The sequence below is a fragment of the Pseudorca crassidens genome, chromosome 1 (assembly GCF_039906515.1).
Source record: "Pseudorca crassidens isolate mPseCra1 chromosome 1, mPseCra1.hap1, whole genome shotgun sequence".
Lineage (NCBI taxonomy): Eukaryota > Metazoa > Chordata > Mammalia > Artiodactyla > Delphinidae > Pseudorca > Pseudorca crassidens.
The window spans coordinates 110,473,287-110,490,105 of NC_090296.1; the positions used below are offsets into that span (position 1 = coordinate 110,473,287).

General features: G+C 33.7%; 1 protein-coding gene across 2 annotated transcripts in view; it reads right to left on the reverse strand.

Moving 5' to 3' along the window:
* The window catches only part of VPS13C (vacuolar protein sorting 13 homolog C), a 174,509-nt gene that overhangs the window by 150,009 nt on the left and 7,681 nt on the right, over positions 1 to 16,819 (reverse strand). For both annotated transcript variants that reach the window (XM_067749163.1, XM_067749172.1), the window contains exons 2-5: positions 8,007 to 8,050; positions 5,499 to 5,541; positions 2,109 to 2,204; positions 601 to 702 (exon numbers count right to left, since the gene is read on the reverse strand). In XM_067749163.1, coding sequence (XP_067605264.1) covers positions 601 to 702; positions 2,109 to 2,204; positions 5,499 to 5,541; positions 8,007 to 8,050 — 285 coding nt within the window. The remainder of the gene's footprint in view (positions 1 to 600; positions 703 to 2,108; positions 2,205 to 5,498; positions 5,542 to 8,006; positions 8,051 to 16,819) is intronic.

The window sequence follows — 16,819 nt, forward strand, 5'->3', positions numbered from 1 at the left end:
ACTCTTTTTCATCCTATCCTTATTGTTGCTCCATAAAGCAAATTGAAATACTCACCAGATTTATTTTTAGATAAAAACAAAACATTGAAACTTGAGACAAGATGTTAAAATGCTGAAATCTGAAAAATTAAGTTTTTAAAACTATCATGTATAATATAAACAGATAGCTAGGAAAAGAATTACAGCACCATTTCCTCTAAACATTATTTCACTATATTAATATACCAAACCTTATTATCTTTCAACAACACGTGTGAAAATGCAGACAAAGAAACCATTAACCTTTGGGAAAAACAAACAGGCTTGCAAGAACTCAAAGAATTTGGGAAGTCTCCATTAAGTAGCACAGTAGAAATGACTGGTAAGAAAAGTAAGAAAATTTAACTGGCAGTGAGATAAAATAATCACAAAGGCAGTGATTCCCAAGTGTGTGTCATTAAAATCTTTACAATCAATATTGTGAGAGATGATTTTAAAAGAAGATTCTTTCTTTGGAACTACAACTTATGAAGGCCTATGAAAGAACCCTCTTTACAGAGCATTAAATATATCTAAAATATAGGTATATGTACATTTATCTAAAACATAAACTTATTGTACCTTTCTCCGCTGCTTTTTGAAGGGCTTCTTCAATTCGGGATAACTCTTTCTGTTTAATATCTTGCAAGGATTTTTCTTCCTTTTCAGCATCATATTTAATACCTAAAAATGTATAGTTAATTCACACATCAAGAAAGGCAATTAATAAATAAATAAGAAAAGTTCAGGCTCATTATAATATTGTATTGTGTGTGTAATAAGTAATTTTTTGTAAGTCAAAAAACATTTATATTCTTTAGATTGGTTTTACAAAAAGCTTAAACATAAATGATTCTTATTTATTTACAAAACTTACATCAAAAGGAAAAGGACAGAAGGAAAGGAATTAAAGGGAGAAAGAAGATAGGAAAAAGGATATTCGGGGAAAAGGGTGAGTAGAAAGGTGAAAGGAAGGAACAAAGAGAAAGCTGAATGTATACCAAAAAATTTCCAGTTATTATATCTGAGCGGTAAAATTTCGAGTAACTACAAAAAACATGTAATATTCAATACCCGCTGGTATCAATGTAAGATTGATAAAAAGACTTTCAGAAAGTAATTCAAGAACATGTATCAACAATCATAAAACATATATATCCTTTTAATCTAGTAATCTCATTACTGATCATGTATCCTAAGGAAGTAACACAAAATGAGTAAGATATCTATAAGAAGGAGGAGTTTATAATGTTCACTATAATAGCAAAAAACAGTTGGCAGACCATAATGGAATATCATATAGCCTTTCAAAATTGTCACTATCACCATGAAAACTGTGAAACATATCAAAAATATATATATTAACCAAAAAAGCCAGATCCATGTTGTATATATGATAAATGCTACATCAAATCAAGCATGTACACAGTAAAGACTGGAAAACAAAAGGTAAAAATAAAAATTGTTTCTTTTATGGTTAAGAAAATATAAGTAATTTTCCCCTAAAATACCCAAACTTTTCTTAACATTATATTGTACTCAAACTGGAAAAACATTAATAATGAAAGATATCACTTTAAAAAAATCAGTACTTTAAAAATTAAAATACTATAGTTTATAATGAAAAAAATTATCTACTTTTCACACGTTTTTGAAAGAACATTCACTCAAAATCAGAAGCAACAAAATGGGAAAAAAAATTTTCCAGTCTGTAGATTAACACATTTTTAAAAACTTATTTACTTTTATTCCCAAAAGTAAAAGTCTAATGTATCTCAACTTAATAGGAAGCCTTAGTTGTAGAATAATTATTCGTTGACAATAGAATAAATTTCAAAAATGGTTGAAATTATTCTTTCCAACAATAGCATAAAAATATTTTATATAAAATGTGGCAATATATGTGTATCTGTAAAATGTATGTATCGTATATGTGTACATATATGAATATGATTAGTTTATTTCTATTATCTTCTTTTTTACTAAACATATTAAAATACTTAACGTAGGTAACAATTTAATTTTACTATGATGCTATATAATTTTACTATGATGTTTACTATAATGCTTATAAACCTAAAATAACATACTTGCCCCAGGGACAACAAGCAGGTATAATCCCTCTAGGGTCGCAACAACAGCTTCTCCATAAAGGTTCTTCCAAGGAATCTTCAAAGTTAATTTATCTAAAGGAACATAATTTCAACCTTCTTATTTGGATGCTCAAGAAGATATACATTTCTCACTTTTCATTAAGAGAAAAAGTACACAAAACCCTTCACACATAAAGTATGTACATCACTCAGGAAAAAAAAGAAAAAAAAACCCAACACAGTTTAAAACATCTTTTCCATATTATATTACCATTAAGGTGACTATTCACATTGTGCTTTATATTTTTCAAACTTTTTGATAACTATTAATTCATTTAATATTCCCAAACAGTAAGAAAAATGAGGCAACTATTACTTAAGTTTTGAAAAAAAAAGGAAACTCAGTCCCAGACAGGTTAAATTATATGCTTAAGTGCACCCAAGTCATCAATGGAACCAGAAATGATGGTCTGAATATTGTACATGCTGTTCTAGCCATACCTACAACTTCATCTCTACAGCATTAGGATAAAAAAAAAAAAATCAGTTCAAGATCTCAGGAACTGAAGCGGCAACACAGAGAAGAGTACCAAAGGAACAGAACTTTGACAGTATGCCAAATTGCTACAACTGGAAGAGGCCAACCCTAAAGACAAGGTATACTGTTTTATGGTTACTAGTATTATGAGTTACAGGAGTTCAGACCAGTTATATTCCAAATATCTACTTATAAATCTCATGAAAGGCAGAACGTATCTTCTCTCTTAGAAACAATGGGATTAATATCAGGTTCTGCAGAAATTTACCTACAGAAACTTTCTCACCCATAATAATAGATGAACTATGGCCCTAACTGTCACTAAGCCAAGTTTGGAGTTTTACGGAAAAAAGCTACGCAAAGCAGGAGAGAAGACAAAAAGGGCATATTCTCAGCTAAATTCTGAAATGGGCAAAATCTGTCTTTGGTATCTTTCCACATTTATTTCTTTACTCTCTTCCCAATCTTCAGTATGCCCTCTTTCCAGGTCTCCAGGTAGCCAATGTCCCAATCTGCCCTCAACTGTATTAGAACAATTCTATCCAAACATTTTCTACCCCACAGTTTTCCATGTTCCAAAATTAAATACCTTCTCTCATCACAATTTAAAAAACAATGACCCTACAGTCATTATACTGAGAGCTGTAGTTCTCTCAGTGCTGCCAATCAGACTCTTAGGACAAAGAATCTGATTCAACTAACTCATGCTAATATGTGAATGACTAAGCTACTTATACCACCAGAATCATTGGCACTTTTAAATAAAGATGCTGAAAGCTCAAAAAATTGTCAAACAGGATAAGAAGCTGAAGAGGAAATAAAATAATGCAGTACAAAGGGAGGATATCTTGATTCACCTGAATGGCTATGGACGCAAGCCAGTTTTAGCTGGGAATCTCATACCAAGGTTAAAATCTCGAATTATTTCTCCATCTAAATTTTTATTTTTCTCCAGCTTATAAAACTGATGAGTTTCTTAAATGGTTCCCACTTCAGAGGCCCTAGAGGTAATGCCTAGAGGTAGTCATTTCTAAGTCTGTTGATCTTACAGTGAGTACCACATATATTTATAATGGATAGTGTTTTATTTGTAGTTATCTCACCAACTCGTAAAAACTGATTTGATTGCCTTCTTGGTGAGCATGAGACTGAAAAAGTGGGAAATGCCCCTTTAATATACCAAAAAGAGATTACCTGTTCTCTACACCTTTTCTTCTCTCCTTTTACCCTAACTCGTTATCCTCCCATCCTTAATTACTCTGTATTCCACTGAAATTATGTTACTGCCTTCCTTTTATAGATCACAAAATTTTTTTAAGTTTTAAGTAAAAGGAGTATCCACAAATATGTCTAGCTCTTAGAAAACCAAAACATCCTTGAGCCCACTTAGCCACACTAACTCTACAGGTTAGGTGTAATATTTTAACCTAACAGTAATTTAATAACTAATATAAATGCCCCATAAACCCAAAAGCAGGGATAAGTAGAAAGAAAATATGCTTTGCATCCTTACATGTAAAGGGTCTCTCATAATTCAGTGAGCAACCTTGAAGGAAGCCATTAAATTCTTATAATACTTTAAAAGCAAACAGAAAAAATTCTGAACCATTAGAAAATCTCTTCCAAAATATGCCTAGTGGTAATAGTATAATGAATAACATATAAGTTCTTTAGTCAAATATAACTCATCCAATACCCTGGAAATGACACTGCAATATTTTGTACTAATTTTAGATCTCTATAACTTCTTTAAGGACAAAGATATATTTAGCCTTGCTTCTCCCACAGCAATGTATCTCAAAAGGAAAAGAATGAATGAATGGCTATAACTTCACTCAAGGATTTCGATTAAGCATGTAGGGCTACAACAATACTTCTAGAACATTGCTAAACATCACCGCCTCACAAAGCACAAGGCTCTGTGTAACAGACGAACAAAAAATCTAATGCGAGCCCTAGGGATACTTTCGATCGAAGAGAAATTTTTTCAAGGAAAAAAAAAAGGAAAATTTTTAAATTTTTATAAAACGAACACATATATATAATGTAGATTCACAGAAGTATTCAAGTAATTACTAAGAGATACTAGAACAGTAAAAGACAAAGCCTCCCTTGAATACAAAATAATGAATGAAGAAGGAAAGTGATGTGGTGAAGTAGCAGGGTGATGGGGATAGAAGGACGGATGGTGGCATAAGTGAAAATTCTAAAGTAAGGGTAAGTCATGTAGGGTGGTAATTTATATTTTTTAAAAAAGTAAAAACCAAGTAGTATGGACTAGTTGAAAGGACTTGATATATTAAACTTCCTATTAAAAAATTTCTCGAACAAAGATGTATGCTTAGTTATGGCTGATCTTGGTGTAAAAGTTTAGCTGCAAAGGAAGACTTTCTGCTTAACAAAACATATCCTCTATGCCACACTGCTGCACAATGTATCAAGTGAAATGGCTGAACAAAATATGAGGGAAATAAGCTACACTTAAATTCTCTTTACTAGAGTTTGCAAATTACACTACTTTGACATATGAAGAAAAATCACACAAAATTTGCATTTCGATTTTGAAAATGAAGATATTTTTGTGTGGTGGAACCAAGCCTGAAAAACATCATTGCAGTTCAAATGTCCTTCCACTTTAGAGTGTAATTTCCTAAACTTTTGTCAAAAACTTTGATGTATATACTAGGTATAGTATACATTAGGCTCAGAACTCAGAAAGCTCTAATCAACATAAACCAAAAACCTCTCACACTTTTTTCAAGCTAAAAATGATGTTTGAGATTAAATAACAGGAACAATAAAAAACTAAAAGGACGAAGAAAAATTCAAATGAAGAGTGAAGTACTTACCAATTTGGCCAGCCCTGACTTTAAAAGGAACATCCAATTCACTCTTCAGAAGAAAGAAAAAAGATTAAAGAACATCTTAAATCATTAAGCTCCCACCCAAATCACCTTTCTATCATAATTTAAATACACAATCATCTCTAAGGAAAAACAAAATAAATTTTCTATATTTGAGTAACTCATAAACGATATGTTTCTCAGCTGAAAAAAAGTTTTTATTAACTTACACTTGACTTTAAAGAAAGAATTCATAAGAGAAGCAAAATTATAAATAAGAACAACAGAAAAAGAGTTTGTAGTTAAAGAAAGTAATTGTGTAAACTAGTTAGTTGTTTTAATAAACCAAACCAAGCCAGATGGAAATTCCATGAATTTTTAAAGTAACAGGTGGACACTGCTTATGTGAAATACTAAAAGGAAGGAAAAGGAAGATTCTTTTCACTTAAATAAGTTGAAAACAATCTTCTTCAAGTAAAATATTCAGTAAATGAATAAACAAATCTTAAAAGGCAGATTCCCAACATATTATCTACCATATTAGCATTTACTTTAGATAAGTTACTAACAGGTACCAATCAATAACGATGAACTTTCACTTATCTAGATTCCAAATCACTAGAAAGTTCAAATAACTTTTTTATTCACAGAGTACTAAACAATAACTGAGATTCACAATGTTCGCTTGAGTCTTTAAAATAATTTAAAATTCAACCAGTCAGAATAGCCTTTCTGTTAGGTGTACCTTACATGCCAATACTATGGAAATCTGGCAACTTAAATACATACTTTAGGTAAGAATTAACCAATCAATTAAAATTTAACTAAAAAATAAATAAATAATTAACTAAAGAATCAATTTACCCACTCATCTGATTACTCAACTATTCTAAGTGAACAGAAACTGAACAAAACGCTAACAGATTTTGACAATAAACCTTGTTTTAGACCCAAATAAAAAATCCTCACTGGTAATGAGAGAGCAGCTCTACCCTCCAGGGGTTCGGCAGGGGAAGGGGACAAATAAATTCAAGGGTCTTCATATCATACAGGATACCAATGGAAAACTATACACTTCTATGAGTGTGGTCTCACACACATTTTAATCCTCCTGAAATAATTTTTCACACAAAATAAATGTAAAGAACCCATATCAAAGTAAAACCTCACCAAGCTGGATTAACTAGGGAAAGGAGGCTAGTTTGAATTAATGGAGAATATAAATTACAAAATAATTTATTGATTTAATCATAACCAAAATTCAAATTAGGCTAACAGAGTGCAACCTGTCATCTAAGTATATTAGATACTTATAGCCTGCAACCACAATTCTATTTAGACTTATTATCTTCCAAAATATTTTCGTAAGTAGAGTAAAAATAGCCTTATTCCAATCTCTAGCAATGGAATCTTAAGTTCTAAAATTTTGGATAAAATTTTTAAAATTATAGCATCCTATATAAAGGGAGGGAAAGAAAATTTAAATATTTTGAGAGTCCACTACTTGCCAGGCTCTACTTTTTATTTTATTCAAGCCACAAAGGTACACAAATATTATACTGTTTTGTATTATTAACTTCGTTCTAAAGATGATTAAACTGACGCTCAAAGAAATTGAGAAACTTCCCAAAAGTCACACAGCTGGTCAAAGCCAGAGCTACCACTCAAACCCACGTCGGCCAGAGTACAAGGTCCATGACCTTTCCACTATGCCAGTAACAAAATAAACTGTTACTTCTTGAGTTCTACTCCTAGATCTTCAACATTCAAAATTGGCTTCCATGAGCTCAGTCATGGGAGAACTTTGTGTATAAGGCTCTCCTTAATTACACAGTTCATCATGTAGAAATTCAACCAGAGGTCAAAGCTAGGACTATAAAACATAATGTACGTTAATTATAAATCTGACCTATTGATTAAAGAATAAACTCATTCTTAAGACATTTCATAAACTCAAATTAAGTCCAAGAGGCTAAAAACAAAGGGGGGTAGGGGTCTTGGAAGATGGGGAGAGTTTTGTTTTTAGCTCAATAGTAAATGACCCAAATTACTGTCTAGAGCTAGATTCCAAAAAAATCTATTTTACCTCTTAAAATTACCACAGTATTATAAGGCTGGACTGCCAATATATCTCAAAAAAATACAATTATTTATTAGATACATTGTTAAAATAAAGCCCTTATTTACCTGTAAAACATTTAAAGATAATTCTGAAGAAAACTATTTCATTAAGACAAATGTCTACTACAAAGCTATACAGTCAAATATATAAAAGGGAAAAACATTATTATTTTCCAAGAGATACTATTTCTATCATCAGTAAAAAAATTTTTTTCCTAAATCTTTAATCTCAGATTTTCCTAGAGCAAACAGTTAAAAAAGTAATCCTTCTCTGAGCGACTCAAATCACTTCACCTGGCACCTGGTACCAGATACCTAGTAACCAGGGTTTCTAAGAGCTTACTGAATTAACTGAGTACTCAACATAGTTAAAAAAAAAAAAAAACAACTTACCAGAGCATTTTCTTTTATTTGTAGATTATCTAAAGCCACATTACCTTTAAAAAATAAAAGACAAAAATATGAAGTTAATACACCAAATAGTATACCCTGTCTTAATGCAAAACCAAACACTATGACACTATGCTAAATGCTAAGTGAGCAAAGCAAACTTCAAGAACTTAAGAAGCTACTGGCACAAAAGAGTTGCTACTTATAAGAAGTATTAGTTGTAAATATTTTAGGTTAGCCCAATGCAAAACAAATTACAAACCAGTTAATCAGGCTAACATTTAATGAGAAAGAAGTCGAAACACACCATTGTAAAGCAATTATACTCTAATAAAGATGTTAAAAAAAAAAAAGAAGTTGAAGATTTTCAGACTAAAGAACTTTAGAACCAAAGAAAGTATCCATCATTTTTAATGATTAAGCCAAAATCTCAAAAGAAGGAAGTAAAGAGGTGACTATTATAACAGATCAATTATCCTGTAATCCAGGATTCTTTCCTTAATCATGGTGTCAGTGAATATTTTCTACAAGACCACAGTGTTAATCTTTTAAAACTTCAAACATCCTACTTTCCCAGTAATTATTGTTTATGGTTCTAATATTCTTTTATTAGTCCAATTTTTTAAAAGTCTATTCAGATATTAAGTTATAAAAAACTAAAGCCACAATAACACAATTACATGACTCAAATTTTAAACACTGCACTTACATGTTGATACACAATATGTAAGTATTCTTACTTACATAAAAACTTAAGCAAAAGAAAAAGGTTTTCATTTCACTTAAATTCTCTAAAGATTACTAAAACTAAAGTTTCAACACTAAATACAAGTATAAATTATGCAGTTATGCATTTTCTAAATCACTCATGACACATTTATTTTTTAAAAAATATTATGCTTCCTATGCACAGATAACAACTACAAGACTAGATACTAAAATAATCACAGCTGTTATTGCCATGTAATAAAGTTCATTTCCTTTGTATAAGCATATTGTAAATTCCTAAGATAAACTTAAAAACTTCAAAAGGAAAGTAAGAGGTAAGAAGCCTCACAAACGTGAAGAAAATACTGCAGCATGATAATAGGAAGAAAGCGTCTACAATATACTGCAGAAAAATTAAAACCTGAAGTAGGCAGTAACTTCAGAGTCAAAGAGATAGATTAAAAAGTTATGTTGGGGCTTCCCCGGTGGCGCAGTGGTTGGGGGTCCACCTGCCGATGCGGGGGACGCGGGTTCGTGCCCCGGTCCAGGAGGATCCCACGTGCCGCGGAGCAGCCCGTGGGCCATGGCCGCTAGGCCTGCGCGTCCGGAGCCTGTGCTCCGCAGTGGGAGAGGCCACAGAAGTGAGAGGCCCGCGTACCGCAAAAAAAAAAAAAAAAAAAGTTATGTTGGAGATAGCCACATCCACCACAGGGCAGACAGCAGAACCAAAAAGAACTACAATCCTGCAGCCTGTGGAACGAAAACCACATTCACAGAAAGACAGACAAAATGAAAAGACAGAGGACTGTGTACCAGATGAAGGAACAAGAAAAAAAAACCAGAAAAACAACTAAACGAAATGGAGATAGGCAACCTTCCAGGAAAAGAATTCAGAATAATGATAGTGAAGATGATCCAGAATCTCAGAAAAAGAATGGAGGCAAAGATCGAGAAGATGCAAGAAATGTTTAACAAAGACCTAGAAGAATTAAAGAACAAACACTTAGAAGAATTAAAGAACAAACAGAGATAAACAATACAATAACTGAAATGAAAAATACACTAGAAGGAATCAACAGCAGAATAACTGAGGCAGAAGAACAGATAAGTGACCTAGAAGACAGAATGGTGGAATTCACTGCCACAGAAGAGAATAAAGAAAAAGAATGAAAAGAAATGATGACGGCCTAAGAGACCTCTGGGACAACATTAAACGCACCAACATTCACATTATAGGGGTCCCAGATGGAGAAGAGAGAAAGGACCTGAGAAAATATTTGAAAAGATTAAAGTCGAAAACTTCCCTAACATAGGAAACGAAATAGCAACCCAAGTCCAGGAAGCACAGAGACTCCCAGGCAGGATAAACCCAAGGAGAAACATGCTGACACACATATTAATCAAACTAACAAAAATTAAAGACAAAGAAAAATTATTAAAAGCAACAAGGGAAAAATGACAAATAACTTACAAGGGAACTCCCATAAGGTTAACAGCTGATTTCTCAGCAGAAACTCTACAAGCCAGAATGGAATGGTACTATATATTTAAAGTGTTGAAAGAGAAGAACCTACAACCAAGATTACTCTACCTGGCAAGGGTCTCATTCAGATTCGACAGAGAAATCAAAAGCTTTACAAACAAGCAAAAGCTAAGAGAATTCAGCACCACCAAAGCAGCTCTACAACAAATGCTAATGGAACTTCTCTAAGTGGGAAACCCAAGAGAAGAAAAGGACCTACAAAAACAAACCCAAAACAATTAAGAAAATGGCAACAGGAACATACGTATCGATAATTACCTTAAATGTGAATAGGTTAAATGCTCCTACCAAAAGACACAGGCTGGCTGAATGGATACAAAAACAAGACCCATATATGTGCTGTCTACAAGAGACCCACTTCAGACCTACAGACACATACAGACTGAAAGTGAGGGGATGGAAAAAGATTTTCCATGCCAATGTAAATCAAAAGAAAGCTGGAGTACCAATACTCATATCAGATAAAATAGACTTTAAAATAAAGAATGTTACAAGAGACAAGGAAGGACACTACATAATGATCAAGGGATCAATCCAAAAAGAAGATATAACAATTATAAATATATATGCACCCAACATAGGAGCATCTCAATACATAAGGCAACTGCTAACGGCTATAAAAGAGGAAGTCGATAGTAACACAATAATGGTGGGGGACTTTAACACCTCACTTACATCAATGGACAGATCACCCAGACAGAAAAGTAATCAGGACACACGATCCTTAAATGACACAACAGACCAGATAGACTTAACTGATATTTATAGGACATTCCATCCAAAAACAGCAGATTACACTTACTTCTCAAGTGCACACAGAACATTCTCCTGGATAGATCACATCTTGGGTCACAAAGCAAGCCTCAGTAAATTTAATAAAATTGAAATCATATCAAACATCTTTTCCAACCACAACACTATGAGATTAAAAGTCAAGTACAGAAGGAAAAAACGTAAAGAACACAAACACATGGACGCTAAACAATACATTACTAAGTAACCATGAGATCACTGAAGAAATCAAAGAGGAAATCAAAAAACACCTAGAGACAAATTACAATGAAAACACGACAATCCAAAACATATGGAATGCAGCAAAAGAAGTTCTAAGAGGGAAGTTTATAGTAATAAAATCCTACCTCAAGAAACAACAAAAATCTCAAACAATCTAATCTTACACCTAAAGGAACGAGAGAAAGAAGAATAATAAAAACCCAAAATTATCAGAAGGAAAGAAATCATAAAGATCAGAGCAGAAATAAATGAAATAGAAACAAAGAAAACAATAACAAAGATCAATAAAACGAAAAGCTGGTTCTGTGAGTAGATAAACAAAATTGATAAACCTTTTACCAGACTCATCAAGAAAAAGAGGGAGAGGACTCAAATCAATAAAATTAGAAATGAAAAAGAAGTTACAAAGAACACTACAGAAATACAGTGTCATAAGAGACTACTACAAGCAACTCTATGCCAATAAAATGGACAACCTGGAAGAAATGGACAAATTCTTAGGAAGGTATAACCTTCCAAGACTGAACCAGGAAGAAACAGAAAATATGAACAGACCAATCAAAAGTAATGAAATTGAAACTGTGATTAAAAATCTTCCAACAAACAAAAGTCCAGGACCAGATGGCTTCACAGGTGAATTCTATCAAACATTTAGAGAAGAGTAACACCCATCCTTCTCAAACCCTTCCAAAACATTGCAGAGGAAGGAACACTCCCAAACTCATTCTACGAGGTCACCATCACCCTGATACCAAAACCAGACAAAGATACTACAAAAAAAGAAAACTACAGACCAATATCACTGATGAATATAGATACAAAAATTCCCAACAAAATACTGGCAAACAGAATCCAACAACACATTAAAAGGATCATAGGGCTTCCCTGGTGGCGCAGTGGTTGAGAGTCCGCCTGCCGATGCAGGGGACACGGGTTCGTGCCTCGGTCCGGGAATATCCCACATGCCATGGAGCGGCTGGGCCCGTGAGCCATGGCCACTGAGCCTGAGCATCCGGAGCCTGTGATCTGCAACGGGAGAGGCCACAAGAGTGAGAGGCCCGCGTACCGCAAAAAAAAAGGATCATACACCATGATCAAGTGGGATTTATCCCAGGGATGCAAGGATTCTTCAATATATGCAAATCAATCAATGTGATACACCATATTAACAAACTGAAGGAGTAAAAACTATATGATCATCTCAATAGATGCAGAAAAAGCTTCTGACAAAATTCAACACCCATTTATGATAAAAACTCTCCAGAAAGTGGGCATAGAGAGAACCTACCTCAACGTAATAAAGGCCATATATGACAAGCCCACAGCAAACATCATTCTCAATTGTGAAAAACTGAAAGCATTTCCTCTAAGATCAGGAACAAGACAAGGATGTCCACTCTCGCCACTATTATTCAGCATAGTTTTGGCAGTCCTAGCCACAGCAATCAGAGAAGAAAAAGAAATAAAAGGAATCCAAATCAGAAAAGAAGAAGTAAAACCGTCACTGTTTGCAGATGACATGATACTATACATGGATAATCCTAAAGATGCCACCAGAAAACTACTAGAGCTAATCAATGAATTTGGTAAAGTTGCTGGATAAAAAATTAATGCATAGAAATCTCTTGCATGCCTATACACTAACAACAAAATATCAGAAAGAGAAATTAAGGAAACAATCCTATTCACCACTTCAACAAAAAAATAAAATACCTAGGAATAAATCTACCTAAGGAGGTAAAAGACCTATACTCAGAAAACTCTAAGAAACTGATGAAAGAAATCAAAGATGACACAAACAGATGGAGAGATATACCATGTTCTTGGATTGGAAGAATCAATATTGTGAAAATGACTATATGACCCCAAGCAATCTACAGATTTAATGCAACCCCTATCAAATTACCAATGGCATTTTCTATAGAACTAGAACAAAAAATCTTAAATTTGTATGGAGACACAAAAGAGCCCGAATAGCCAAAGCAATCTGGAGGGTAAAAAACAGAGCTGGAAGACTCAGACTCCCTGACTTCAGACTATACTACAAAGCTACAGTAATCAAGACAATATGGTACTGGCACAAAAACAGAAATATAGATCCATGGAACATGAGAGAAAGCCCAGAGATAATCCCACACACCTATGGTCAACTAATCTATGATAAAGGTGGCAAGGATATACAATGGATAAAGGCGGCAAGGATATACAATGGAGAAAAGACAGTCTCTTCAATAAGTGGTGCTGGGAAAACTGGACAGCTACATGTGATTGAATGAAATTGGAACACTCCCTAAAATAAACTCAAAATGGATTACAGACCTAAATGTAAGACCGGACACTATAAAACCCTTACAGGAAAACATAGGAAGAACACTCTTTGACATAAATCACAGCAAGATCTTTTTTGATCCACCTCCTAGAGTAATGGAAATAAAAATAAACAAATGGGACCTAATGAAACTTAAAAGCTTTTTCACAGCAAAGGAAACTATAAACAACAGAAAAAGCAACCCTCAGAATGGGAAAAAATATTTGCAAATGAATCGACAATGGATTAATCTCCAAAATATATACACAGCTCATGCAGTTCAATATTAAAAAAACAAACCACCCAATCAAAAAATGGGCAGAAGACCTAAACAGACATTTCTCCAAAGAAGACATACAGATGGCCAAGAGGCATATGAAAAGCGCTCAACATCACCAATTATTAGAGAAATGCAAATCAAAACTACAATGAGGTATCACCTCACACGGTCAGAATGGCCATCATCAAAAAGTCTACAAACAACAAATGCTGGAGAGGCAGTGGAAAAAAGGGAACCCTTTTATCCCATTGGTGGGAATGTAAATTGATACAGCCACTATGGAGAACAGTATGGAGGTTCCTTTAAAAACTAAAAACAGAGCTACCATATGGTCCAGCAATCCCCCTCCTGGGCATATACCAGGGAAAACCATAATTCGAAAGGATACATGCACCCCAACGTTCATTGCAGCACTATTTACAATAGCTAGGACATGGAAGCAACCTAAATGCCCATCGACAGACGAATGGATAAAGAAAATGTGGTACATATATACAATGGAATATTACTGAGCCATTAAAAGGAACGAAACTGGGTCATTTGTTGAGACGTGGATGGATCTAGAGACTGTCAAACAGAGTGAAGTAAGTCAGAAAGAGAAAAACAAATATCGTATACTAACACATATATGTGGAATCTAGAAAAATGGTACAGATGAACCAGTTTACAAGGCAGAAATAGAGACACAGATGTAGAGAACAAACGTACAGACCCCAAGGTGGTGGTGGTGGTGGGAGGAACTGGGAGATTGGGATTGACATATATACACTAGTATGTATAAAATAGATAACTAATAAGAACCTGTGGTATAAAAAAAATAAATAATTTTTTTAAAAAAAGAAGTAAAAATAAAAACCAATACAACAACACCAACAACAAGTTACTCTGGAGGCAGAACTGACAAGATGTCATCACTGATCAAATATAGGGATAATACAGTAGTCATGGAAAACTGACATGTTCGAGAATTGGGAAAAAATCCTTAAAACGCATTATATGTATAAAAATTATATAAAGTGGAAAAATATTCCTGGGTTTAATTCTGTCGGATGGCGAATTACAAAAAATTACAAGTGGGAATTCTACTCAGGCCAAAAGAATTGATCTGCACAGAAGCTAGTGCATATTTGAAGGAATCCAAACCAATTTAACACGATCTAAGACCATATGGAGACTTGTAAACTTGCTCATGAATTTTGATTGTCCTACCCATTAATTTTCAACTAGTGGGTCAAGGGTCACCAGGAGTGCTCACAAGTAACCTGCAGTAGATATGAGGCATTTTCTAATAATTATTAAGGCACTAACATAATAAGCGCCCTCATAAAAAGCACACTTTCTACTGCAGTGACACTCTCACTCTTTAATGAAGTAATAGATGGTATTTAACATGTGAAATACTGAAAACTACCAATATGGCTAACAGAGCTAAACAAGTATATTTAGAAAGGCAGATAAAAAACGGTAATGGCAATTATTGCTAGGAGGTAGAATTAAGGATTTTTTATTAATGTTCTTCAGTATTTTCTAGTTTTTACAATAAACATGTATTACTTTAATGTTAAAAACTATTATACAAATTGTAATATGAAATGGGGAACAAAACAAGGTAAATTCTAATGTCAATATGACCTCAATATATTTTATACAAATTCTTTCTATATTTACTATTTACCGTCTCTACAGACACATAAAAAAGATCTATTTCTACTACTTAGAGTCCAGCAAACAAATGCATACTTCCTCTCTGAAAAATGTGAATGTTACCTAACAAACAGTAAATATAACAATGAAATAAGAATGATACAGTCTATAAATTATTTGCACTGAAGGAGGAGCCACTAGTCCTAACACAAAGAAAAGGGGAGGAACAGCAGTGTATTTCTGCACCAGGGTAAAAGTGCATTCATTCATTCAACCAGTAGATGCATGCCTTATCTAAGTAAGGCACTGTGCTAAGAAGTACTCTTCCACTAAAATGCATGCTTTCCTGCAGATACAGAAAGCAGACTCCCTCCTAAATATCAACCATCTTATATTTAACTCAATACTAAGGAAAAAGTTAAGATTTAGCTTTCCATTTCTATTCAAGATAACATAATTCTATACACATGCAAATAACTTGAATAACTGTAATCAGATCACCCTGGGCTAAGAACACACAGAGGCCATAGGAAGTTCCTGAAAACCTAGAGGAAGGGTAAATATGTGTCTAATCTTTTAACAATAACCAAAACAAAAAAGGCGAGGGGAGAATGACTAATCATTGGAGATGGATAGACTTAACTCTGCCAGCAAGGAAGGCACTAACGCCAATCCCACAATCAAGTGTCCCTAATCCCATGAATTTCTAAAGAAACCAAGGTGAGAGACAAGTAGAGAAATTCTGTGAAATGATTTCCTTCTATGATGGATTGGCAACCCTAAAGGATGACAGCAAGCAATAAGTGTAGTCTGGCTTCAGAAGACAAAATTTCTAATTTTTAACCCTGTATGATACTCATAAATAAACAGAAACATTTTGGATGAGCATATCTGACTAGAGTCACATATACAGTTTCAAAGCTAATCTTGCAGGATATTTTAAGAAGTATCTTACAAAAGTAAATCCTGGATCAAAATTTATCTAATAATCTTTACAAATGAACCAGAAGAGGGGAATGAAAGTAAATCCATTAAATTAGCAAATAAAACCAAGGCAAGCAGAGTTGGAGCCATCTCAGAAAAGTTCAATAGAAAAAGAAATGGTTGCTAAATTACAGAAAATAACAAGGTTAGTATATTTATGAATAAGAATCAAATGGTACTGGCATAATTTGGAACAAGCCCACCTCAGTCGAAGAATGGCTTTTAAAACACAAAATGACCTACAAAATAAATGCAAGAAATATAGTGCTGATGTTAAATACCTCCAGTCAGAAATAACCTATCTGAACTTTCACAGACGTTTCACTACACCTGTC